This window comes from Harpia harpyja, chromosome 2 (genome assembly GCF_026419915.1).
Source record: "Harpia harpyja isolate bHarHar1 chromosome 2, bHarHar1 primary haplotype, whole genome shotgun sequence".
NCBI classification, from domain to species: domain Eukaryota; kingdom Metazoa; phylum Chordata; class Aves; order Accipitriformes; family Accipitridae; genus Harpia; species Harpia harpyja.
Genome location: NC_068941.1, coordinates 83,019,871 through 83,046,810, shown reverse-complemented (window position 1 = coordinate 83,046,810; position 26,940 = coordinate 83,019,871). Strand labels below are relative to the sequence as shown.

Here is a 26,940-nt window from a genome sequence, read left to right as displayed (position 1 = left end):
TTCACTTTTGCCCATCCTGGATTTCCTTCTTGCAGCAGCTACACTTTTGTCTTGCTTTTGTGAACTGCGTAGGGATGAAGGACATCTTATCCAGGAGCACAGGAAAGGCCAAACCAGCTTCCAGCTGAAATCCAACCTGCCTTGAAAACACTTCTGCCTGTGCTCAAAGAAACAAACTCCTTCAACGAAGCAAATACAACTACGTCCTGCTGCATGCTTCCATCATCACAAAAGCAAATAAAACAATGGACACTTCTCATGTTGGACTTCGGCAAAAGACGTTTATTATTATTATTATTATTATTATTATTGTTGTGTTGCTGTTGTACCTCCTCTGCTCTGCCCACAGTGGTGGCATAAATGCTGTTACCATATTGTAGCTGATGATGCCGGTGTACAAATCAAAATCCATCTTAATTTCAAACTCCATTAGAAACACAGGAAAAAAGATCAACATTTACGAAATGTAAAGGGAAAAATGGTATGGAAAGAATTTTTTTTTTTATTTTTCAAGCTTCCAAGACAGTATTACAAACAACAGAGAGCAAAGTAAAGCTAGAAATGAAATACTTGACAGCATCTGTTTAAAAATTACAGCTAAGAAACCTAATAAAAGTTGAATAAACAGTTACTAGAAATAAAAATTTTTTACACATATGATATTTGTCTGGGATTTTTATTTCTTTAAAATAATTCATACAAATGGTTACAGTCACAAACATGATTTTAACCAAAAATATTGCTAGCCTACCACATTACCAGGAAGGAATCAATGTAGGCAATGAAATGCTGCTACTTTTCAGTAGTCTAGTGCCTTTTTCGCATACCACCAATAATATATACTTTAACTGGTGACAAAAAGCACAATGCTCGTTTATACAAAACCTTATTTTGTTTTTCCTCAAAATCTCTTTGCAAGGTTGTCTTCATTTTGAAATAAGGGAATTCATGCCAAAATTAGGAGAAACTGTTTTTCTTTTGTTTACTAAATTATTCTAAAAAATAAGACAAGCAGGTAGAAAAAACAATGCACTGTGTGGCGTAGAAAGAAAAATGGGAAAAATTCATTGTCCTGAGAAGTTTGCCAACTGCCTCATTTTTGGGCATGTTTTAAAATATAAAAGAAAGGATTTTTAATCTCAAAATTGGTTTGTTGAATGCCTCCCTTATGTTTTTCCTTGTTGACAGCTAAGCAAACAAACCCTTTTTAATGTTCTAAAAACTGTACACAGACAAGTACATTCATGATATAATTAACTACTAACTTCTCTTGCTTAACAAAGAACCCATAGGACACAGAAACAGTGAATCAGTCCACTGGACAGGGACAAACTACAATTTATACGGAGGAAAAATGTTTCCAAATCTTCTTTTTGTCTCCCACCTTTTCCTTTTATACTGTATATTGGACCAGTTTCTAAACCAATAATCGTCTCCTCCTGTAAGTTCATGGTTTTGCCTTTAATCAAAATCCAGGGTTTTGTTTTGTTTTGTTTTCCACACGCTGAAGTTGAAATCTCCGATGTTGGGAATGCTGTTTTTGTAGGCTACAATTGGTCGCTTGGGTGGTCTCTATCAGCTTCTGGTTTGACAGTTTGGCCGGGAGAAGGAGCATGGGGCGGGTGGGCTACAGCAGGGAGGCCGTGTGATAAAGACATAGGGTTGGGGACTATTCCTTCTACTGCTGCAGGTATGCCAGTTGAAGCCACACTTACAACGCCTGGGGGATACCTGCTGAGAGAAGAAAACGAGAACATTCATTAAAACCAAGAGATGACTGACCGGAAAGCCCACCTTGCCTCCTTCCAGAGCTACAGAGATGCTTCTTTTGTTTTCAGACCAGTAGAAAGACAGTTGGTTAAGCTCCAGATGAGATACCATATGCAGATGCTGCTTAAAGAAAGCAAAATATGCTGTATCTTACCCAAACGAGAAATAAAGGTTTGCTAGATTGCTTCTTCAGATTTCAGATTTAATAGCATGAGTGACAGCATAGCAAAGGAAACAACCTGGAAGTCTTGCTCCTCTCAAAGTATACCTCAACAAGAAGTAATTCCGTGCAACACCTATCTGTTCTCTATGACTCTTCCTCAAGCTGACCTTCAAAAATTTTTTTTCTCATGCAGAAATTTTAAAATTTCATTGTTGTGGTTTGGAAAAATATTTCTTTAAACTAATCTTGCAGTCATAGCTTTCTGATAGCTCCCCAAAAGACCAATCATACCCACACGCTCTTAAGATGACAAATTCAAACCTATTGCACCTGAGTAACTTTTTCAGCATCAAAGTTGCCACTATACTTGTCTGAAAGAGAACCAATACTAGTTATACAGAGGACAAGTGCTTCACGCAGACTGCAAGAGAGAGAGATGCAAACACGAAAACTATGAACAGTTTTAAAGATTTCTTACTCTACCTGGATGAACACCAAGGCCTAAATATTTTATGAATTCAACAAAAAAATCATCCTCTGATTCAGCTTGATTTTATGACGGATCTGGTATTATCAGGCTAAAAAAAATATCTTGCAAATCTACTGTTTCAATCCCAAAGTTCAGATGTAATTGATGGACACTGGTATTTCACAGTGCTGTATATAAACAACAGCTACACATCAACACTCTTAACAGAAATGTTTTCTTTTTAGCCAAATACCTCAATACCCATTTGCAAGTGACTCATCCCTTGTTCTCTCTTGCTATATTCTGCTCACCCAAGCATCCTAGCGAGACCGTTATCCATTTAAAAGCCTAAACACACAAACCTACCACTTACTCACTGTGGTATTTGCTACCCTAGTATTTACTTAGAACTAAATGGGAGAAAAGGCACTTGCAGTCTTGTCAAGCTTTTTTCAATTATCACGTTACTCTGCTGTTGATTTTCTTCTCATCAGTTTAACACTGAATGCATCAGAGAATTTCACCTCATTTCAGTACCATCTTCTCTAAAGTAATGCGTGTTTGTGCTGCTCATCCCAAGTTCCCTCAAACTGATAGAAAATTAGTGTAGAACTTACGCAAAACTCAGAGGAGGAAAAAAGCTGGATGAAAGCACATTTACGTGTTGTTTTTTCTTCCACCACAGAAATATCACGGGAACTGTTTTTTGCCAACACTGTGCCACAGGGGCTCAGTGTGGCTATCTGACATGGCACAGGAACAACAAAGACACCATACGCTGGCCTGGTCATCCTGCGAAAGACTCCTACAGATCATAACACTGACTGTCATCTGGGATGGATAACCAGTATGTGAAAGATCATACCACCTGTAGGCCAGAGAACTTTGTTCCCAATTGTACACATCTTTACAGGGCTTCCCCTATGCTAATTCCTCTCCAGAGGCTCCTTAGAATTAATTTGCAGTTTCTAACGGAATTAGTTGCTTGTTTCAGTACCTTAATTTGAATCTTGCTAATCAAGTTTGCTTCAATTCCTGTGAAAACTGTCAGACTGGCTATTGTTTTATTTATTCAAATTTAATTTTGAAACAGCTTATCTGTTACTCTAGGTGCTTTGTAAAAAAACCCCATGAAATGACAAAACCTTCCATTTAAAAGCCCAACACAGCAACCGTTTCCAACACAATCTTTACTTTCTAACAACATATTCCCCGAGCATCAACACACTGGAGCTGGGAGAAATCAAGGAGAGAGCAAATTCTGTAACTGCGCTTCCCTCAGGAAGAAAAGTCAGAGCCTCCCCTTGTGAAAATGGACGGTGCTGAATCAGAAGCATCAAAAGTTACCTTATGAGCACATTAAGCCGTTCAAACTACACATCTGTAATTCTTCAACTCCAAATATTCTTTCTGTATATAAAAATATTCCCCTTGGACACCAAGTTATAATAATTGGGATTCTACCTGCCAGCAGCTCTCCTCAGATACAGGCTTCCTACAGACTTTTAGTAACATCCAAAAGCCTTACAATTGTTTTTCTCGTCCTAAAGCTACACAGTGGCAGTAGCCAAAAGACAGATAACACAGCCCTCTACAGAAACTGTAGTTTGCTTGACAATTCCTAATCCTATTTTGCCAGTCTCTTTTCATAATTTTTGTCCCTTTTTAATTGAATCATTAGTGTTGTTCAAATTGTATCTCTTAAAGGAGGGCACATAAACTCAAGAGTCTCTACACATGGGCATTTCTATCCTACATAACCTTCCCCTATGTTGCTATGCTTTTCTATTCTTAACCAGCAAATACATTCCCTCCAGCACTTCATAAAGTTGCTCCCAATCTTCCTCCTCTGGCAGCCGTAAGTTGAAACGTTTTCCAGGTAAAATGTCCATTGCATTAAAATTTTTGTGAAAGCAGAAGCGAGAGATCAGTTACACCTCCTCTGCTACTTCATACTTTTCCTTCCCCTTCCCCCACATAATCTTAACTTACAAAGAAAAATACAGTAGCACTCTTAATTACAACTGAAAGGTAACTTTGATTTCTATGTTAATCTCCTGTATTTTTTAAACTACAGAAGCACCTTGAACTCAATATGTTAAGCTCTGTTCAAGAAACTGAGTCTGTCCCAAAAGAGCTTAAAAATGTAAGTGCATGCTGTTACATTACATTACAGAGTCTGAAAATTACCAGTGAAATACCTCAACATGAACTAACTCCTGAATTACCAACTTGTAACTATTCTCATCCAAGTACCTCTTCAGTACCTGTTAGAAGGCAGAGAGATATGTCAACATGTCTATAAATTGCACAATCACTGTTTACTGGCTGTCAAATTTCACTTTGCCTATAACCTGCACGCTCTGTGACAGAAGAAAAGGCAGGGATTTATTTAACAGGCAGCTCAGTAATAACACAAAACCAGGGTATATTATGCTGCTTCACCGAGACTACTACAAATAGTTCCTTCTCAGGAATATCATTAATCTTTACTCATGGGATAGGTCCCGTTCACTTGACCTTTTGTGTTGATAGGGCATCTTGCATTTCACATAGTAAATGGTTTTGTATTCCACAGAATACGATGATATTCAGAAGACCTAGATTATATTCTGCTGATGAATGCTCAATCTTCTTTGCTTGTGATAATATCTGATAATTTAAGAGCTCTGTCCTACATCGAAATACAAGTGATACATCCAGAATAAAACAGCCTCGTTAGTTTTAGTTCACTAAACTTTAAACTTTAGTTCACTAAACTTTAAACTTTAGTTAGTTTTAGAGTTATTTGCAGTTTTTAACATAGAAATTATTATCCCAGGTCTTATCTTTTAATGCAATTACATGACTATGATACAGTTATTAGCATATCTGAAACATCATACTGCCTGTGAAAGACTCCAGAACTCAGTTAGTTGAACGTAATCTTGGACTGCAAAGAAATGACAGAAAAATTTGCTTCAAACAATCAATTCAAATTTTATACTTAATCCAGGTAGGAATTAAGCATCAGCAAACACTGCTACTGAAACCAATTCCTTCATAAAGCCTGAGCTTGAAGTTCCGCATATTTTATGCTGCACAAAATAGTAACTACCTTTACCCACACTCAAACACTATTCTATCACCCCTCCAAAAAGAAGCTTTCAATATTTTTTGTATGACCCTTAACTTCTCCCTCAAAATTCCCCAAATGAGGTTTCTTTATTGAAAAAACTGACTGAAACAATGTCTAAAAAAGGCATTCAGTTCTGAGTTTATCCGGCTTAAATTGAATACATATGGTCTTTACCTTGTAAATCATTAACTCCCAAAACATTCCTAAGTTAAAATCCATTTCTAGCTGTGAAGCCTGCTTCTGCTCAACTTGTGACCCCCAAAATGAGAACAAACAACTGCATTTTATTTGGGCACGCAACCCTGTTCCTAACTGCCATGACAGGGTTGGAGTTATTACCCCCAGTTCAGCAACACCTGCCTCTAAGCCTCAACTGCATTCAGCTATACCCTCAGTACTCCAAACTGAAGTCAATGAAACCACATGCTCTGTGGAGGAGAACACATGTGCTTGAACTTTTCATTTAAGCAAATAAAATCACCGTTCTTCAGATATTTAGGGCTACGGGTACTTTTTCCAAAAATAAACATCTTGACGTGATGTGAGATATATGCGTGTTGATCAAATCAAAGTTATTCTTTTCCTTTGGTGCACTTATGGCTACTGATATAAGGAGATTATGGCAAAGGGGCGGTGACGCTCCCCCCTGTCATCTCTCCATCACTTTCTGATGACACTGTTAAAAGTCATTGGGACACAAGAGCTTTGCTTCACTTCTCAGCAGTGCACAGCTGGGTTCTCATATGGGGTAACACACACACAAAAAAATCCTGTTATCTATTAAAAGTATGGGGCACCCCTCCTAAAGAAGGACAAAGATAAGAAAAATGTATGAAGGAGGACAGTAGAAATATTAGGACAAAGAGGTATAAAAAAAAAATAATGAAAGTACTGCACTGTCCCTTCCCTCAAGGCACTGAGGGAAGCAGCTGTCTGTAGCTTTCTCGGCCACTTTCATCCTATTTATGAGTAAATACCATACTGGAAGATAAAAAATTGCAGACGTTTTTCATAAATAAAAATTGTGTGAAGCTGGCTACTAGGAAAAGTCTGCTGCTAGAACAGCTGCTAGGGATAAAGGGACAGAGAAAGACTCTCAAGCAAACAAAGTAGCTAAGGAACGTACATATTAGACATAAAAAACTTGCCCCTTTCTATTAATTATTAAGAGCTGCTTTCACAGTTGATTGAGAATACGTAGATCAAGCCCCTCAAATGCTTTTACTTAAAAATTAAATGTGGAATTTAGAAAACACTATTTTAAACATATTTTCATAATCATCACAGGCTATTCCACTGTATTCACTACTGAGTTATTTGTTCTCTCGTATGTCTGGAGGTCACAAAACTGCATAACAATAGCTTATTATTGGAAGTCTTTCTGTAACCCACTGCTGTATCATTACCTTCAGCAAAAGGAACATAAACTTCCACTGCACTCACTGGAGATCACCAGAAGTGTTTTACTGGAATATACAAAACCCTGTATATTGTTCAGGTATTACTAACCACACAAAAAAGATAAGAAAAGGAAATGTACTTATGCACTACATGACCGACTTCAACTAGCAAAACAAGATCATTCTCCTGAATGCAACAATTATGAAAACAATATAGCTGGGGCCTAATCCAAAACCACTTCTTTTATTACAAGGAAGGTCTTTTATTTATTCTGGAATACATACCTCTGAATTAAGGAAGTACTTCTTTTACACCTGCAGCACACTTACCTGTATGCAGCACCATTAAGCTCTGGATGAACAACTCCGGGATCCATGCTGGCCCAATGTGTAGCTGCAGTCAAGTGATCTTTGTTAACACAGTTTTTCAGACTGTCTGGAATACGACCTAGGATGAAGCGAGGGAGAGAAAGTAAAAAAACATCAAAATTGCGTTCCTTATGTTCTTAATGTATCTATGTTAAAAATAGTTATAAATATTTGCATATTTACATCAATACATAAAGTCACACTAAGAGCTTATTTTTGATCCTTGCTGTTCTCCTTTTGTCTGGGACCTAGTTAATAATGGTTAAAATGTTCTGCGTAATTTTTACTTCTCTGTCTCTCTTGTCATTTGTATACAGGGTCTCAATAAAACCATAATCAACAGGAGTCATGCTTTCCAAGAAGCTAAAACTTGAATATAGAGCATGGCTGCCACTCAAATTCAGTAATGTAGTCTCCTGCTCTCTGTCTTTAACTTCACCTTCCTCCTTTTCTCTCCACGTGTAACAGCAATAAAAACACTTATTGAAGAATGTAGGATTCTGAATGGAATTTTGCCGTAAACCTGAATACGACCGACACTTTTTTCCTGTCCTCCTGATCTTCCCCCTCTTTATCTCAATTGCTCTTCACATTTATTTACTATAACGTATTAATCCTCAGCCATCTCTTTCATTCCTACAAAAAAATTAAAATACACTAGAAAACTCCCTTCTTCATTTCTTCAAAACTTTTGCTTAACCTCTGAAGTATAACTGAAGTTTTAAGACACGGGTACTGGAAAAATCTGTCAGCCTGATTCAGCACATACTGGACAAGCCTCTGACTGTCTTCTGCAGAACTACCTCCAGCCCTGCAAAACATGACATGAACAGATACAACACACATTTTCTTCATGGCAACAGGAATATTTCCACCTATTTCAATGGGAGATCAATTGGAGCCTTTGTTTTTTTCTGACATCTGTTTTGATGTATCTTTTCTATAGTTTAATCTTACTGTGCATTTGCACTCACAGAGGTAGAAAGAGGTAAGTTCAAGTCTACCACTGCTACTGTTGGCAACAGCACTCCAGAAACGCTTTCAAAAACTGACCATGCTCCATCATTAAAGAATTCAGGCTTTTTGTCTCCAACTTCCTACTGGAAATTTGATTAAGGACTTCACTACTCTTTGCCTGCTCTTTATATCCATCAGCCTGGCCACAATGGGGCTGTAAAAAAGACTTTTCACAGAATTGCTTTTTGTCTAGTGGATACCATCAAATACTTGTTACTCCATGACTTGAGCTTATGTCATTAAAACTTCCTGCGTCTCCTATGCACAAGCTGAAAGGGTTTCTTAGTTCAATATCGGACAAGATAAGGTAAATGCCCCATTATGGGTGAATTCCTACCATCCTCCTGATTAGAAATCATCTTCTAAATTTAACTGAAATATACAGCCATCTAAACTTCTGCCGAAATCGTCCATAAATTTAAACAGTATCTTTCTTCTTCTGATGCTTATCCTTCTCAAGTATTTTTAAACTGCAATCATGTCTTCCTCCTTGCCCCTCTCATTCTTCATTTTGCTAACTTCTGTAGGCATGTTCTACTAGTCTCCCCTTACAAAACAGTATTTATTTGTTTAAAACTTGTAACAACCTTTTCACTTGCCATGCTTGCCTTCCTGTTTCTTCCACTACTGTTTTCAGTGGTCCTCCTTATTTAATATTTTGCATGTTTCGATGTTCAAAGATATATTTAAAGATATTTAATCTCTGCTTATTATTTTTATTTTATACATCAGAACATCATTGACTTTTTGGTAACAGCAGAACCACCTAACATCTTTATCGTCAGATGGCAGTCATAGCTTGCATTCCTTCATCGTACACCTTTTTCCAATTACCTTCTCCCTCTACACACTCTCTCCTCTGTGTTCCCCTATGGCTTTCACATATCCAGCTTTATCCCACACTTCCTGTACCTTTCCTACATTTGTTTCACTGCAATTCAATGTCATTCTCACCTCCCTAACGTTGGCTGCAGTTTGATCTTACTACAAACCATGTGCAAACACTGAAGTGCTGACAGCTTCAATACAAATCAATGATACAGATCGCTGATAGCGCAATCACACACTTTAAGAAAATATAGGTCTGTCTTCCTAGGCACATGTGTTTGGGCTATTGCACAATATTTAACATAAAATTAGCTCCATATAGCTGACTCTAATTCAGTTTTCAGACCATAGCCTATTAATGCTTATTTGCACATCAATTATTCCCCTAGGTAGGTACTGTATGCTGGTTTGTGCAATCTCTCCCAGAGCTATTTGGGAGCTCGCAATAGTTATACAACTTAATTAATGTACTATTAGAGTTCTTCTGGAGTATAAACACAAGGACCAATTCCAGCAAAGGGATGGTCAGATTCTTTAGGTTACCTCTAAAACACAGAGAAATAGTGCTGTAAAGGGCAATTCAGATCAGGAGTTTAAGAGCTGCCTTTAATCACCATCCAGAGGAGAGTCTTCTTTCTGCACAGGCCATAAATGAAGCTAAATTGCCCAGCCTCTCTAGGCACAAGATACAGGAAAGGCTACTGCTAGTGCTTTTTGTATAGCAGAGCAATGTGTTGGCACTGAACTACTCTCAAGGTGACACAGATGGCCCCTCATGTCTGCAGAGCATTCAGTCTATATTGCCAAGGGGGAAACAGCAAAGTCCTACTAAAGAGAGAACATTAGTGCTTAATGAATCATTTTCCAGTATGAAAATCCTTCCTTTTATTTTAGGCTACAAGGGATTCAAACCAATGCCAAATGGCTCACTCTCCTCATTTTATTTATTAGCAGTGCATGTTCAAGACATAACTGTTTTCTCTTATGTGAACAGTTTACAATTACATGGTAGTTATATAACAAAGAGACTTTCCTCTTTAAAATGCCAGACTTCTTTAGCAATGCTTTAAAGACAGGAACATCTAAAATGCAGTATCCTCCCAACAAAATACTGAAAACTTTGTTTTGAGGTAGAGAATGTGTTGTTGAAATATGAGCATTACTAGGAACAGCATGAAGCTCTAGGTGTTTTATCTCCGAGCATTACAGCCTTAAAGACACTGAAACTCCAGACCGTCCTCTAGGACAAATTTGGATGAACTTTGGAAAATACAAAGGAGCCAAAGAGAAAAGATTGAAGGAAACAGAACTGCTCATGACAAGTATAAGGGCGCACCTAGGAAAACATATGAAAAATACCAGCAATATCTGGATGACTTGCAGTCAAACCCATCAAATGGGTAATATTTACAAGCAACAAAAGAGCAGTGGATTTTTCACATATAAGTACATTTCTGTTATATGGAAAAAGTACTTATTTTGCAGTGCCTGCCTTCTCTGTAATTGCAATGAACCTCCAACATGATCTGTTCTAGTTCTGAGAACAGACTTAGTGGGTATTTGCTTGTTTCTATGTCCCAAATATTAGAAGTAGTAAACAAAACCTAAGGTTGGCTCTTTCCAGCATCTTTCAAGACTGAAGAATGAAAAGGTTTGTTAAAAAGAAATACACACTGAAGGAGCTAATAAGGTGAGTTAGTACCTGTGATCGCCCTTCGGATCTCTCGTGCTGCTTCCTCCCGCATCTCAATTGAGGCTTGTTCACTATACCAGGCTGCATGTGGGGTACAGATCAGGTTTGGTGCATCCTTCAAGGGGCCCTGACTAAAGCTAAATGAAGATTTAAAACAAGATCAAATGACAAAAAATATTGGGGGGGGGGCGGGGGGGAAGAGAAGGGGGGGAAGAAGAGGGGGATCCAGATGGATTTGTACATACACAGATTAATTTCTACAACAGGAAAGAATTGCATTTCTATTCCTTGTTGGGTTTGGTTTTTAATTCTGTCAGTTAATTTAATACACTATTCATGGTACAAATAACCAACAATCACCTCTCATAGACTCAAGGGGTAGAACCTAATTCTAGTAGCAACATTAGCTTCTGTCCAATGCACTTATTGCTAACTACAGGCACTGCCACTCCAGTTCTGGTGCAGAAATGCATAAAGCAAGACCCAAATCAATTCAGGATGCCATTCCATTTGCCCATTTCATCACAGTTTTACTGCATTAGCCAACAAACCTGTTCTCTCAAGAGTCACTGTCAATGTGACATTTAAAGACAAAATCTTACAATTATTTCCAAATAAGAAGTGTGTCCATCAGCAGCCTCAACTTTTTTTTTTTAATTCAGTTATTTTTTTCCTGTTATTTTTAACTATTTTTTTCATTCCTGTTCCTTAATAGAAACTCCACGGAAAGAAGGAAATTTACTTTACAGATTGATTTTCAGGGAAAGCAATGAATCTGTGTAAAAGTGCTATCACAGATACAGAGTAAAGAAACTGAAAATAATGGAAACTTGCTCCTCCTGTTTATTTCCAGTTTTAATAATCTTACAGCCAATTGTAACAACAGGAGAACAAATATTTTAAGACAAAAGCGTGCTTTCAGAGTTGGTCATAATTCATAAAGTAATAGATTTCATCTGTAGTTCAATAAACATCAGAATATCTGGCAAAACTCTTGAATAAGGAGTTGCATGCTGCGATCAGATAGACATGCAGCACTGAAGCCAAAGGAAATTGTGGATGTAATCCTGCAACTGAATCTCTGCAGATGGCATCTCCATGCAGTAAATGGGGCTTCCTATAGGTGCAATGGTCTGCTTGTGCAGATCCGAGATCTGAATTGGGAAGAATGTATGTAGCTGAAAGTCCCTTGAGCTGTTAGACTCTGGCTTTGCACAGTACTACTGCATTGTAATGACTACATTTAGAAGTAAATGAATGCAGGGTATGCATAAATAAAATTAAATATTTGTGATGTGGCATTGTGTCTCAGTAGACATAGAAATTCTACCTAAATGGATACTATTCTATTTTTTTAGAGCTTCTATTCCCCGCCAAGCTGATACAAGAGAGACTGTCCTCTCTAGTCTATGCAACCTGCCCTCAAGTCCTGAATCTGTTCCTCTTCAAAAACTTATGTGGGTTGTTCCAGCTAAAATTAACATTTCTCCCTGCCCAGACTGAACAACTGAAAAAGGCTTGTCACATACAAGCACTAAGCTACAGCAGTCTATTCTCATAACTCTAACTCAGAAGTCAGGCTCAAGACTCAAGGACATATCAAATAGGCTCGTTTCTGATTAGGAGTGCTGATACCGTAATACCGATGCCACTTTGGGGAGTGGTACATTTCTGCCTAAAACACTGGACTTCTCAGTCAGTCATTCAAAAACTAAGGCTTGTACTACCAGCTCTGGTAATGACAGCAGAGTTACTACTCCTCTGACAGGGTAGAAGAAAACAAAACCTGCGCTCTGACCATTTTCCTTATCTTAACTTTTTTTGCAACCTGTTACATTTATGGCTTTCCTGCAGAGGCAATCTGAACAGAAGTATGTCTTTTCCTCCAGAAAGGTGTCATAAAGTAGTTACTTCTCACACCAAATCTCAACTCTGCCTTCTGAAAGAGTCTGTTCAGACATCAACATTAGCTGCCTCCAGAGTGGCATCAATGACAAAGGAGCACTCCCCTCAAAACTATGATACAAAGCCATGCCCAGGATTTGAACCCAAGTCCCTGCTATTTCTACTAAATAAACCCATTGGATTTCTTTTTTTTTTTTTAAGGAATTAAATCTTGGATGTCACTTTGTTCACTTCTGACCACATACACAAGCTCCATCTACATTTGCATTAGTCCAGTGCTGCACAGATTCATGTTGCTTTACTAAGGAGCATTTAGCTAGGAAATGAAGGGAAAACTCAATTTACTCGTTGTTGTTGATTGTATCATGCACTAAGACTTAAAAATAAGAAAGTGAACAAAATAAAAAGAAAAGAAAAGGAAAAGCACCTGAATGGTTCTGACTCATGTACATCTAAGGCTGCCCCTCGTATCCTTCCTTCCTTCAGGGCCTGTGCAAGTGCTTTTTCGTCTACTAACCCACCTCGAGCTGTGTTGACCAGGAAAGCCCCTTGTCTCATCTAGGGAAAGTTAAAAACAAGAATGATGAAATAAAAATAAATGAAATAAAATCGTTGTGGCATTATTTTTTACTCAAAAGAAGCATCCATTACAACAAAGGCTATTCAGCTGGTTTAACCTGTAACAGTTGTCTTTCCATTGGAAAGTACCACAAAATGTGATGCTTCTAACATAAAATGCTATTTCACAGCACTTAATAACCTTTTGTTTCTTGTAAGCAGTGTCTTTTAATAGAAGCGTTGTTTCAGATATTGTGCAGTAACATGATCAAAAGATACAACTGTGCATATGAAAGTGACAGATCATTTTATGCCTTTTTATTTCACTGTGAAATTGCATGAGACAGAAACTACAGCACATTCTTAAACAAATTCATATTTTGTAGTTTTCAACTTTCACACAAATAAAAGCCTACATGAATTTTCCAGAAAAATCAATGCTTTTGGATTTTCAAACACTTTTCCCTTTAGTTGCCAAAACACAGTAGATCTATGTTGTATTTATTTTTGTTACTTCAGCTTCCTCCTCCCTGTGAGACTGTTCAAATAAAGGTCTAAAGAACTCTTATATTATTCAATTAAAAGGCATGAAAATGAATTTGGTTGAGAACGCTGTGTACCCAGGAGAGAAGCTGTGCTGTGCATTGTGCAGATTAGCATTGTAGATGACACTGTGTGGGGAGAACTACAATAATTTACACCATAATATATCCACAACATGAAAACAAAGTGGCGGTTTAAATAAGAGAGATGGTACGGAAAAAAAATAAATTACTACATCCTGCTTCCAGCCACCTTAATACTTCACCTTTTACCAGATGTCTCAAAACACAGCTTCTGATCTCAGAAGCATTTCTGTGCATGAAAGTAAGCCTATGAAGAGCAGGAAACATGAAGATGAATGATAAAAATCTCATTCTGTACTGAGTCGATCTCTCACCGCAAGAACAAGAAAACCCCAACATTTTGACACCAAGTCAACTAGTTGAAACCTACACATCAAACTAAAACTTATGTAAATGGATCCTTACTCTGAAAGACTGACTTGAAATACCAAATTCATGAACAACAAGGAGGTTTGGATGAAAGTCAGCTACGAGAATTTTTTTTACATGAGATCATAGGAAATATTGAACAATTAACATGCATATGCTTGCAGTAAGGCTATAAGAAAAAAACAACAACCGTATTTTACTGGCCAACTCTGGGTTTAGTGTGGCCCTGTCTCTCTCCATTTGCAGACTCTTGGGCTCACAGGAGAACCATCTACTCGTCTGTATAGCAAAACCAAAGTTGACTTGCAGGAGCAAAACTAAGGGATACTTCTTTTAGTTTTATGTAATTAACTTGGGAATTAGAACAGTGAAAAAATGGTGGCATGATCTTAAGGTGGTCTAGTAACAACAAGACGTTCCTGATGGGAACTATCACTGCATCTCCACTACTTAAGTCAGGTGAGAGAACTAGATCAAAACTAGCACAGGAGGGCTCACCCAAGTGACAATCACACCTGCTGTGCAGATATCCCATATAGGCTTCTGGGAGCTTATACACCCTTCCTACTTTTGTGCTCTTGCAAATAGATAATTTGAGTTTTAAGTATAGCCTAGTGTACTTATATGCCCTTTGAAGGACTTCAAAATTTTAATCAAAGTGAACCCTGCTAAAATCTTCTGCCCAACCTTAATAACCTTGCTTGAGTATTCATTTTAGGACTATATACAAAACTCTAAAGCTAGTACTAAGTCCAAATCAAACAGAACATGGCTGCATAAATGCATTCTAGTGGGAATGAATTACATGACTCATGATAAACTATAAGGGTGGATGCAGCTGGAGATGACCCTTAACAATGGGTGGAAGCTTGGAAGAGCTTCACAGCTACAACTGCTGACGGCTGTTAAATTCACCTACACTAAACCTGCATAGCTGCTTTAAATAAAATGTATAGCATTTTAATTGCAGCGCCTTTTTCTCAAATCTGTAAAACCAAAGATGACCTCAGCTTCTCTTAAGAGCACTTGATTACCATGGGTTCAATAAACACAAGCTTGAAAGGCTTCTCTGAGCTCCTCTGGGACTACAAGGCCAAGCACAATGGCTAGGCAGAATGCTGACTAATTAAAAGGAAAACCTACTGAAAGAGAAGACTGCACCAAATTTTCAAAGACATTTTAAGGTTATGTAATTTCAGATTCTGAACATAATTCAGGGCGAGACTTCAGTGAAATGAGATGCACCGTATTTCCCTGTCCTTTGTTTAAAAACTGGTTATTACATGAGCATGCAGTATTGGACAAAAACGGCATGCAACGCTCTCTAAAAATTTTACGCCAACTCTAACATCTGTCAGCCTAAAAAAGCTATTCTGCTCTTTTTGATTCATATTCAGAAGATCTGCTCTATGCAAACTAAGCAGTCAGAGGTGTTACAATTTTATGGTTTTCACATCAGCTGTTACAATACAGACTGCTTTATCCAAACTTTTATCCAAAGCAAGAACTATCTTCTAACATTTTAATCCTCGTTTTAATCATGAAGGATAACAAATAGCAAGGTAAATGCTTATGATGTCCCTTCCAGTACAGACTTTATTATATGCATTTCATTTCAGATGGTATCACTCAGTTTTAACATGTTTTGTTTTGTTTGTTTCTCTGATTAATGCACTAAGCTCTCTCCAAAGCTCATTGCATTTATCCACCTCCACTCAAAACCTTCCTGTGGTACACTGGCCCAAGTTTCACAGTCCACTGCATAATGACTGACCACAGCTAAGCCTCCAGACAGTCCCACTGAATTCAGTGTGATCCTGTTTGGGTCTACATGTTTGCTTGCAAAGACATCTAACCATGTAATAACCATTAAATGTACCTGAGCACACAACAAAAGAGAACGTTCAGGGCAGGGTGACAGAGCTCTGTTCTCTTAAGACATTTGCATTTTAAACTTCTTAATATTTTAGAATTTTAATTCCCAAACCCTGATTTTATGTTGGGATGGATTGGCAAAATCCCTAAACTCTCAAATCAAGCAGTGTGTTATATTGTCAGTTTTCTGCCATGATCCTACATGACTGTGGAACATGTTCAGTCATTACTTCAGTTCTCCTAAAGTTCAACAGTAGTAGGTACAAACTATTTCTCAGAAGCCAGGCAATGATTTTACTGCAAAAGAGTGTTACTGTCATTGTTACCAACAAATACAAACACTACATATATAAAGAACAGCAAAATCAACTATTGTATCTTAGAGTTTCTTTCCTGTACACTATCTGCATTCTTACATCTCAATGTTGTATTTCTGGCTGTTATCTACACTGAGGTTAGAGTCAGAAGCTAGACGTTTAATGAAAAACCTTACTATCAAATTAGTCAATAACAGAGCAGTTACTACACCTAGATTTTGAAATTATTTTAATATTACCTAAAACATTAGGGAGAGGTTAGTACTAATTCCAAGAAACATTATTTTTCCAAATAATGCAATGCTGGAAATGCGATCCATCCATGAAGCACTCTGCAAGCATCAGGACTGAGCACAGGGGGGAGCCATTTAGTCATAATCCTTAAATTACATCTAAAGAACTCAAACTGAGGAACAAGAGTGAAAGGCAGAATTGCTACCTGAAAATACGCAGGTAAAGAAAGCAGCTACTAGAAGACATAGAAAAAGTGCTTTTACATAAACGCAACTTTATTAAATTTGAGCAACATTAAGAAGAACAAATTATTTCCACAAGTGCAATGCTACTGAGCAAAAAAGACAATAAAAGCAACAAAACATAAGCCACCAGCTATTTACTAATCAGTTATAAATCTGCTTGATCTCAAAGCAGCAAAAGGGAAAGAAATTTCTTTCAAATGAGAATGTGCCTGTTTACATAAATAAACGCTATACAGTGTCAGCCACCAGCACCGGTGTGGAAGGTGCCCACAGAGATTATTACCTGCTTTATGGTGAAGTCATTAATAAGATGATGATTGTGTTCATTCAAGTTGCAGTGCAGGGTAACACAGTCACTGTGGAACAGCAGATCCTGCAAAGTGCTCACCCGCTGCAGTCCCAGAGCACGCTCCATGCCATCTGAGAGGTATGGGTCATAGAAAATCACACTGAAGCCAAAGGCTTTGGCACGTAGTGCTACTGCTTGCCCAACACGCCCTAGAACAAGATAAACATGCAATGAGAACAGATGTGAAGCAGCTGGTGTAAGGTAGCCTCCTCCTTCCTATTGCAAATGCTTGTATCAAGCCATACCGTTTTGTACAGCAACTGGAAGAGGATAAAAAAGAGGTGGCTCCCATCCCACTTGAAATCATCACTAAGATCAGAAACATTACATCTGGGCTGTTTCACACTGCTTTGTTCAAAACAAAGCAGGAGGTTTGCCCCTTTTGCAACTGGAGATCTGAAAAGCCAGAAAAATGTCACGTAATCTGCAAGAATCTGTGTAATACAAGGGCTTGCCTGCTGGGCCTGTTTATGGTAAAACACTACTGCTTGTGAACATCCTGCCCAGGACTTACTCTTACCCATGTTGGACCAGCTGGCTTTAATAAAAAGCTATAAAATTAATCCTCAAAAATGGATGCAATAAAAGACAATTTGTTTAATCTGAAGCTCAACTGTTCTCAATGCATGGAATCTCCTTTCTGAACTAGTATTTTCTTTCGTTTTTGAATAACATCCTTTCAGCATTATAATGACTAAAAAGAAACCTGTCATCTGAGGCTCTAAAATTTTGTATCCATCTACCTAAATGATGAATAAATACAGTCCATCATATGGCACCTAGTTAAGAAGAGTGTGATACCATTTGGTATTCACACTGACCTTAGCTTTTCTCTGTTCCTCCTTCCTTACTGTCATATTTCAGAGTTGTGACTGAAACTGCTCTTTGGGCATGACTCCATGCCACATGTGTCAGGAGGCATCTATGTCCCTTTGAAACACCACCAGCAAAACACAGAGGAAAAAAAGTGAGTACATCTAGTGAGTAAGGGTATTTTGAAGAACAAGAACTCCTACACTTTTCAGGTTAGAAGACTACACACTAAATACTCACGTGAGAATATTACAAATGTTAGAGAAAGACATTTCAAAAGCATCACTAGACACGCCATAATAATCATGTCTCATTTAAAAAAAAAAAGTCAACAGGTTTTCTTTTGTAACATCTGAGTTTGTTCAAAAAAGCATCAAGTTAACACAGGGAAATCCCATCTCGTTCCAATTGTGCTTGAAGGGATTTCCCTTTGCTTTTCAGTTTCTCTTTGAATAAACTCAAGAAGCCACAGAAAGAAAGGTTTTTTTGTTGATCATTTAACCTGAACACAGCAATTCTGCAGTGCTTAGTGACAGATGTGCTTGGAATATTAAACAGTATGCTAATCTGATGGGGACTGTCTGCTTTTCTTTGGGGACACCAAGTTAAAATACTCTACAAAATCTTTTATTTCAATACTTGCATACATGTTATTTGTTTGCCTTCCAAGCTGGTTTTTTATAAACTTGAATTAGACAATTTTCAGCACAAACACTGTATTATTTTCAAATTTTGGCATGTTCACAGCTCAAGGAATCAGTCACACAACTGTAAACAATTTTTTTTTTTTTAAACGAAGCATATCACTTTTACTCCAGCTCCATTCATTTTCACATGCAACATTCTGTCATCTGTTCTTTTTTACACTCTTTACAACACTAATACCTGAGGGGATTCACGACAGTGAAATCTCTTACAAAAGACTCTCCAGTTAAAGCTACACTTTCCATTCATTGCAACCAGGCTAATAAACCAAAGCTTTCTTCAATGTGCACAAAGTTTCCTTCTGAAACACTTGGGAATCACATGCTTGTACTTCTAGCCAGAACTGTCCTATTACAATTATTTTATGGGATAAAACTCTTCCACAATTGACAATTCATATTTAGTCTTAAGTCGTTAGACAAATACATAGGTAGACACATGTAATTTGCCAATTCCTTTTTAAACTACAGTCAGACAATACAGTATAACCACAAACCTACGACATTTTTTTTCCTCTCCTGAAAAACTTTATTATCTACAACTCTCCTGGGCATGAGGGGTGGCTCAAAACCTACCTCAGCACATCAAGAACAACAGAACAGCACACAAAGCACCTCACCTTTGGGACAACTCTTATCTTAAAAGCATATACAATCGCTATGAATATTCATGGCTGTTTCCAGGGAAGGCAAATTCTGAAGTTCAAAATACTAAACAAACTTCTTCGTCTGTAGTGTGGGAAGAATGCAGAAAATGCATGTTGCATACAATTGCAAAAAAAAGCAGAAAGCAACAAAATCCTATTTTAGAAATTAGAGATTTATACAAAGCTCTAGCAAAGCCCGTGCATCATTTCAGTGACACCACAAGTGTGAAGAGAGACTCATCAAAAACGCCTGGGTCTCCTGTTACAGTCTGACCTGTCCACTCCCCTCAAGTCTCCCAGTTTGTAGGTGTCTCTGACCTTGACCTTGCCAATGACCCGATTTGAGTGTGACAGTAGAGTGGCTGCAGTTGTCAATGACCCCTGGCTCGGCCCTTGGGCCAAGAATGTGCATCCTATGCTGGTATTACAAAATTTTATAAAATGCCCTTGATACCATGGAAATGTTAATGCCCTGCCTGCAGACTTCCATGGAAAGAAAAAATGCTTTTGCTTAGCAGCTCCTTCCTGTCTACGCAACAGTAATGGAGAATCTGGGTAATTTTTCCTCCCTCTTGGAGAACTCTGAAATATGGAGAGTGCCATTTTGTTACATTTCCTGCTGAGCACATTAAGAGAGCTAGTAGGACTGCTAAGAGTACATCATTTATTGCATGGTAATACCACCCAACTCTTAAGCTTTAATATTGTCTGATAATGCAGATCAGTATTTTGGCCAACATCTAGTCAGGACCGTGGGACTGTTGAGGGAATACAGCAGGTGAGGAAAGACAAACTGAGTGATGACATTCATTAAGATGCAGAGACAAATGTATTTGGAGGCATTTCACCTCTCAGAGTGAGGAAATGCATTAGCTATTAGTCATCAGCATTTGTAACTGGGAAGGAAGGGGAAGGGAGTGTGACTTCACTGCCTTTGCTGCTATAAAATCATCATTACAGCAGCACCAGGTCCAGCTAGCTATTCATTGAAGTACTTACATGCTGCTGCTCATAAATATTCTTTTTAAAAAAAACCCTAAATTTCTAGATATAAGGTGAAAAGGTAGCTTGCTTTTTTTTTAATGCAGGGCTTACTATCCACACTTGTGATGCATCACTTGAAATATAGGACACTAGATCGTAATAAAGATTGAAAGTGACAAAGACAGCTGTTTAATGATGTGATATTATTATTTATGTAAGGCTCAAAGAATCACACACTTCACAAAGACAGAAAGAAACACAGGCTTTGCCCTAAGGAGCTCAGAGGCTAACCAAACAACAAAACAATGACGGATGGTATCCAACAAGCACATGAAGGAGGCATTATGCTGTTGAGTCTGTGCTTATCTTCAAGCTCTATACAAGCACAGGATGAGAGATGGGGTTAACTTTAGAGGAGCACAGAGTAATAGGATTAAGCAGGACAGACCAAGTGTCAAAGCAGGAATATGCATGAGAGGAGGCAAAGAAAAGTGATGGGTGATGGAAAGAAAAAGGCAAGTGAGTCATGAAACTTGGCTAGACCAGCGGATAAGGAAGTGAGTAGCTGAAGCTTTGGAGGGAATGACGTAGTCATTCCCTAGCACAGAGATAGGCAAGAACTAGGGTGTTTCTCTTTGGCAAAACAAGAGAAAAGCCCAGGAACAGATGTGAAGATGGTCTGGAGTTAGCTGTTGCAGCAGCAAAGTGATAAATTTAAGCAACCCTCTGCTGAAGAGACCACAAGTTTAAGACAAGAATAGAGAAATATAGCTGTGGTTGAGATATGAGATGATCTTGGACACATATTAACGAGAAAGGACAGAAACAGCAATACTATGCGGAACTAGAGAAAAGAAGGACTTAGATGATGAGAATTGTTTGGTTTGTGTGCGATACATTCACTTCACAGCCTCTTAATGGTTCATCACTTCTTATGTTGACATGTCTAAATAATAAAATAATAAATCGAGGAAAAACTACAGATGTGGGAAGAGGCCACTAGTAGAGAACCATAACCTAAGGGCACCAGTCTGTTGAAGGTGGTTATAGATACACATTTTAGTCTAAAACTAGAGACAGGTAGCCTCTTGCAGTGAGCATATATCACAGCCTAAGTGCCTGAAGTGCTCAAATGTGAAGTCTAGTACAGCCCTATTTCCATATCTTCTAAGTCTACATTTTTATTCTTCATTAATACATAGCTACACAGGAGTTTGTTAGAACACATCAGAATCAAAACGTTGTGCCTATTCACATACATGCACAAAACCAAAACACTGGAAGTTTTTACAACTGACTTTAAAAAATTTTCCTTGAAATTGTGGATATTCTATTGTAGGAAAAGAGAAACAATAAAAGGCAAGAGAAAATGACTGCTTAATAACTGCAACAGATGTGTACCTTTAAAATCAGACTTTACTAGCCTTTTAATATACTATGCAAACAAAAGGCTTGCTTTTTAAAACTAAAACCAAAACCTAGCTTTTTACGTAGTGTTACACACATATTGGCGATCTGATTATCCATTTGTTTCCCTGTGCTTTTCAGTCATTCACAACAAAAACAACACACACAAAATTCACTTAAGGAAGTCAATAATGAATGACTTTTTTTTTTATAATCTCAGTCTGGAATTTGTGCAGTACAAAAAATGCAATGCCAACAGGACAGATATCTCTAGCAAATATGCACATGGCACGCGAGCCAAGGCTTAAGTTTCAAAAAGTAGGTATGCATTTCCATTTTTAAAACACTGCAGGTGATTGTCTATTATTTATGTACAGATGCTGTGACTGTGAGTGCAATAATCACTGTGTGTTTAAATGAGGTGCATAATTACATGGGTATAGATTTGAGAAAGCAACTTCATGACTAACTTCTTGAAAGTCGTATTTTAAAGGCAATTCTTTGACTGTGAGGATGTTTTTGGTGTGTTGCATACTCATTTAAATGAGTACTATGTAACGCCAGGCTATTTTCAGCTTCCAAAAGTAAGAGTTCGTGGCTTGAGTTATTTGACAGCAATGTGTAACTGGAACAGTCATTTAAGTATGATGCCTTGTTGTCAAAATCATATTATTAATTCCTGTGGATGAATACCACAGCAATTACATCCACAATCTATCAGATCTTTGATAAGACAAGCACATGACTGAATAATTTTTATATAGAAACTGACTTGCTTGTTTTTCTTCTCTACTTCTGTAATAGACAGTAATTAATTCATCTCAAGCAAGCCTGTCCATCTGTTAGATGCTGAAACACATTTAGGGCCATTCAGAGAGGTAAGTAGGTGATTTTATTAGGTCTGGAAACATTTCAAACTTTCTTGCATATATTTTTCCTCTCATTTGAGCTGAAATACAATTTCTGATTCAACTCAACCAAACGTATGAAATAACTGCTCTGCAGGCTGTTACTGCAGCAAAGACTTTTCAGATACGTTAAAAACAGTAAAAGCAAAAAAGCACAAACAGAACCAGATGTGACAACAGATGAGAAATTCAACATATACACGCGACACCGGGCTGAAGTAGCAGGATCCTTGTCCTGGAAAAGGGAAGTGATGGTATCTCCTTCTCTTACAACCAGCGTGACTGACACCAGGCAATATGGCAACAGAAAGATGTACAGAATTCAAAGAATTGAGAGAGTATCAGCAACAAAATATGTTTTCTGAGGGAAATGATGATGTCTAAGGGGAAAACATTTGAGACATACAAACACCAGTGGTATTATACAGCATGCTGGACATGGAAAGGAGTGAACAAAGTGTTCCATTTTTACAGCTCAAATCTTCATGATTTTTTTAAAGCAACGGAAGGCAAGGAGTATTAAACCACCTCTCAAGCCAACATACCTAATCCAATAATGCCCAAGGTCTCCCCCCTGATCCTGGCAGCTCCAGAAGCCACTTCCCGAATCTGTTCAACGCTTTGTACTCTCGTGCCTTCTCTCAAAGCCTGGTGAAGCCAGGTGGTTCGCCTGTACAGGTTCAGAATGTGGCACATGGTAGAATCTGCTGTTTCTTCTACCGAGGCAGCTGGCACATTACACACTGCGATTCCTGCAAAGAATGGGGGAAAGGATACCAGTTGCCAAACGTTTCTTACTTTTTCCCATTTAACAGCAATTCAGGAGTATGATGTTTAAATTTACAGATACTTCAACACCTGCTTTGCACAAATACTAAGTTTCTGACCGTAATGACAGACAGAATACTTAATAGTTGATAAATATGTGCAAACATATTTTTTTCTGATTTTTTATTACTATTTATTGTGTTTACAAACTAAGGCAAACAGCAAACGGACCACTAAAACCACAAAAGGAAAGTACTGAAGATGTCAGATAGTTTAGAACACAAGTCTTGGTAAGCGTTTTACATGCACACTGAGCTAGGTGTTTTGAATAGCAAAGAGAAATCTGCCTTGCTCTCAACAGTGTGGTTAATGATCATTGTTTAGATTTAATTGAGTGAGTTAGCTTTCCACCACTGAGCAGATACCCTCCCAAAAGCTATCTATACAAGTTATAAAAAGGATAAAATAATTTATAATGACAACAACTCTTATAAAGCCCTCACAGGATGACTATTAGTATTTCCAATTCATGTATGGGTAATCATGATACAGGGAGAGACAATTTGTTGCGTTTGCAGAATTACGACAAACAGAATCCAAGTCCTTTCCTGGTCCCTCATATTGAAGGCATGTTCCTAATAGCTGAAAATTTACTAGTTGAAAAGGGCATAACAACAAGCAGCTAAAAGACCGTTACAGATTTCCACTGACAGTTGTGGAAGGTGGATTGATTCAAGACTCACAATATTCCTTTTTTACTTCAAAAAACAGATCAGGCAACAAGTGATTGTAATTGCATGCAAGTTATCCCATTCTGCTCCATGTACAGCAGTTAAGCAAAATGTTTACTTGAAAAAGTTTTGTGTCCTTTTTGACTTGTCTGTCTTCATTTTCTATTTACTACATGTTCTCTCTCTAATCATCAGCTCCCACAAATGTTTGTCTTTCAGTTCTGCTGACTGAGATCACAAACAGTATACAGTATAACTTCATGGTGGAGGAAAAAAGTGTTTTGTATCCTAAAAAGCACCCTAATACTGTTTTCACTGTTTAGTTATTTGGATTTTTACATAAATAAATATTCAATCAGTCCTCAGCTAACGCCAGTGTATCTTAAGAAGCAAGGAAGAAAAAACGTTCTTTTCAATAATAGTAATAACAATAATTGACAAATAGTAAGTTTATACTATATTTATCTATGGTTTACATTCAAATACCTTCATTCTGCTGCCCAGTAATTTTTTACAGCTTGCTTTAGATCAGTAAAAACCAACATAAGGACCTGCAGAAATATTTTTTTTTCCTCTGCTGTGGAGATAGTGTCTGCTGAGTCCCTGCTCTTAGACTTACAAAAAGATAAAACAGCATAATTTGCTGGAATATTAATCTTGGCAACTTGCTAACATCAATGGTAGTATGGAACTCGCCATTTTTTTAAAATGGGAAAAAAAAACCCAAGTGGAGAGAAAAGTAAAAGACTGAAAAATATCCCTTTAAGGGCATCAATATTGAACAGATGCATTTGTTTATATAAAAAGTCTTTTTCATGGAGCAAAAATGCAGGTTTTAGATGGCAAAACAAATTTCATAAGCATGTCTCTTGATAGCTGGCATCACAAAATATTTAAAAGGCGCTTAAAGAGTTATATTACATATTTGGGAAGAGAAATAAGGAATTGAACTCACCTTATACCTTCCTCCCTAATAGGTTTCCTTAGGAAACTTGGGGAACAAAAGTCAGATAATTTCTCTCATAAGCTGTAGGAATTTCTTTTTCCCTATTTCCCCCCAACTTCAAAAACAGCTAATTTCTGAAAGGCAGAGACATGGTGAACCACAAAAAGCAGCAAGAGAGAGGCAAGGATATGAAGAAAAGAGACATTTCACATAGGAAAAGACAGCGCACTCTCATCTCATATCCATTGCTTCTATGCTCCCTCCCTTTTCTCCTTTTCCCACCGCGTTCAGTGATCTTGTGCATAGGTTCAAAGTTGAAAAATGCAGGAGTCGACGGGCATCACCTTGACTCCCACTTCACTTGCATGCAGTTACACTCACAACTTGTACATATTTTCTAGCCAACAATTAATAAAATGGAGAAAAAGCACACCAGATCTTAAAAGATTTTATCCAAGAAACGTACGTTTTCATGCATTTTAAGGAGAGTAAAAGAGCTAACATGAAAATAATAGGAAAAGCTGGTAACAACACCATGAGCCAGCTCTATGAAAAATAACTCAGAAAGTTACTATCAAGTTCAGGAATATGTCTGACTTTATGGTCTAACTCTACACTATGTTTCAAGAGTGAATCAAAGCTTTTTAGAAAGAGCAATCAACTCTCATATTACCTTTTTGAGATGCATATTATTTCTATTAGTTCAACAAATGGAAAGCGATTTGTCCCAGTAGTAGCGAGTTAGTATTTAATTCCAACCATTTCACACTAACTGTTAAAATCAGACATTTTACAATGCAAACCTTCCAGTATTTACTGGCTTTTGACAGAGTGGACAATTCTATTTTGTAAATACTGGAACACAGAAACGGGATGGATCCTAACTGCATAACTCAGTCTAATCACAACATAGGAACTGAATGATTAGGAATGTGGCCATTTAGCATTTCACACGAATCAGAATTTCCCAAATCTGCTGTACTCTGGCTTGAAGAATTATGTGGATGCATTTAAATTATAAGCTTGGGTTACAATCCAGCATGCAGACTCGCAGAAAGAGCCAACAAACCTGCAAAGATTTTCCTCTTATCAAGGATTCTCTGCACAAGTCGGACTCCTGACGAGTCAGGGCCTTTGATCTGTACCTAGGTTTTGGCTTTTGATCTAGGATTTTACCCCAGGCCAATCTCTACACATATATGTGTTTTCTGGGGCTCACAACGCATGTGCCTAACTGTGGCACCAGTTACAATATGTGGTGATACAGCCTTGCATGCTTTCAGACCTGATCTGTTCTTTATAGAAACCCGCAAAGAAGTTGTTAGCCTCTGCCTGCTGTGCAAACTACACCACTATTAGAAACACGTTATTATTTTACTAACATTTACTGATAAAGAGACCATATTGCAGCTCCTCACTACATCAGTGGGGTTATTACTAGGACTAAGCACTATCACATTGAAATAAATGTTTCCAAGATCTTCCCAGAGCATAATGGGAAACACAGTTGGTCAACCTCAGTCTTAGAAAAGAAACAAAGAAAACGTAGACATTTATTCCAAGTAGTAGTTTGACCTGTAGATTACAAGTAAGAGATGGTTTAACCTAGAGTAAGAAAAGTACAAATCAGACTGTTGGTTTTTTACAGTGAAACACTAAGCACCCTCTCTTCATAGTTCCAGTATCTGAATTTACTCTGAAGCAGCAACAACTGATTCCCCTATAAA

The 26,940-nt window shown here is 37.7% G+C and overlaps 1 protein-coding gene across 9 annotated transcripts in view; it reads right to left on the bottom strand.

Annotated features, from left to right (window-relative positions):
• Positions 1 to 261: 261 nt before the first annotated feature.
• CTBP1 (C-terminal binding protein 1) overlaps positions 262 to 26,940 on the bottom strand; it is a 247,417-nt gene continuing 220,738 nt past the window's right edge. For 8 of the 9 annotated variants that reach the window (XM_052780713.1, XM_052780721.1, XM_052780722.1 and 5 more), the window contains 6 exons: positions 23,314 to 23,520; positions 17,240 to 17,454; positions 13,160 to 13,290; positions 10,837 to 10,964; positions 7,251 to 7,368; positions 262 to 1,734 (listed from right to left, as the gene is read on the bottom strand). In XM_052780713.1, the coding sequence (XP_052636673.1) occupies positions 1,548 to 1,734; positions 7,251 to 7,368; positions 10,837 to 10,964; positions 13,160 to 13,290; positions 17,240 to 17,454; positions 23,314 to 23,520 (986 nt within the window). In that variant the 3' untranslated portion in view covers positions 262 to 1,547. The remainder of the gene's footprint in view (positions 1,735 to 7,250; positions 7,369 to 10,836; positions 10,965 to 13,159; positions 13,291 to 17,239; positions 17,455 to 23,313; positions 23,521 to 26,940) is intronic. The other variant, XM_052780712.1, reaches the window with a different exon arrangement.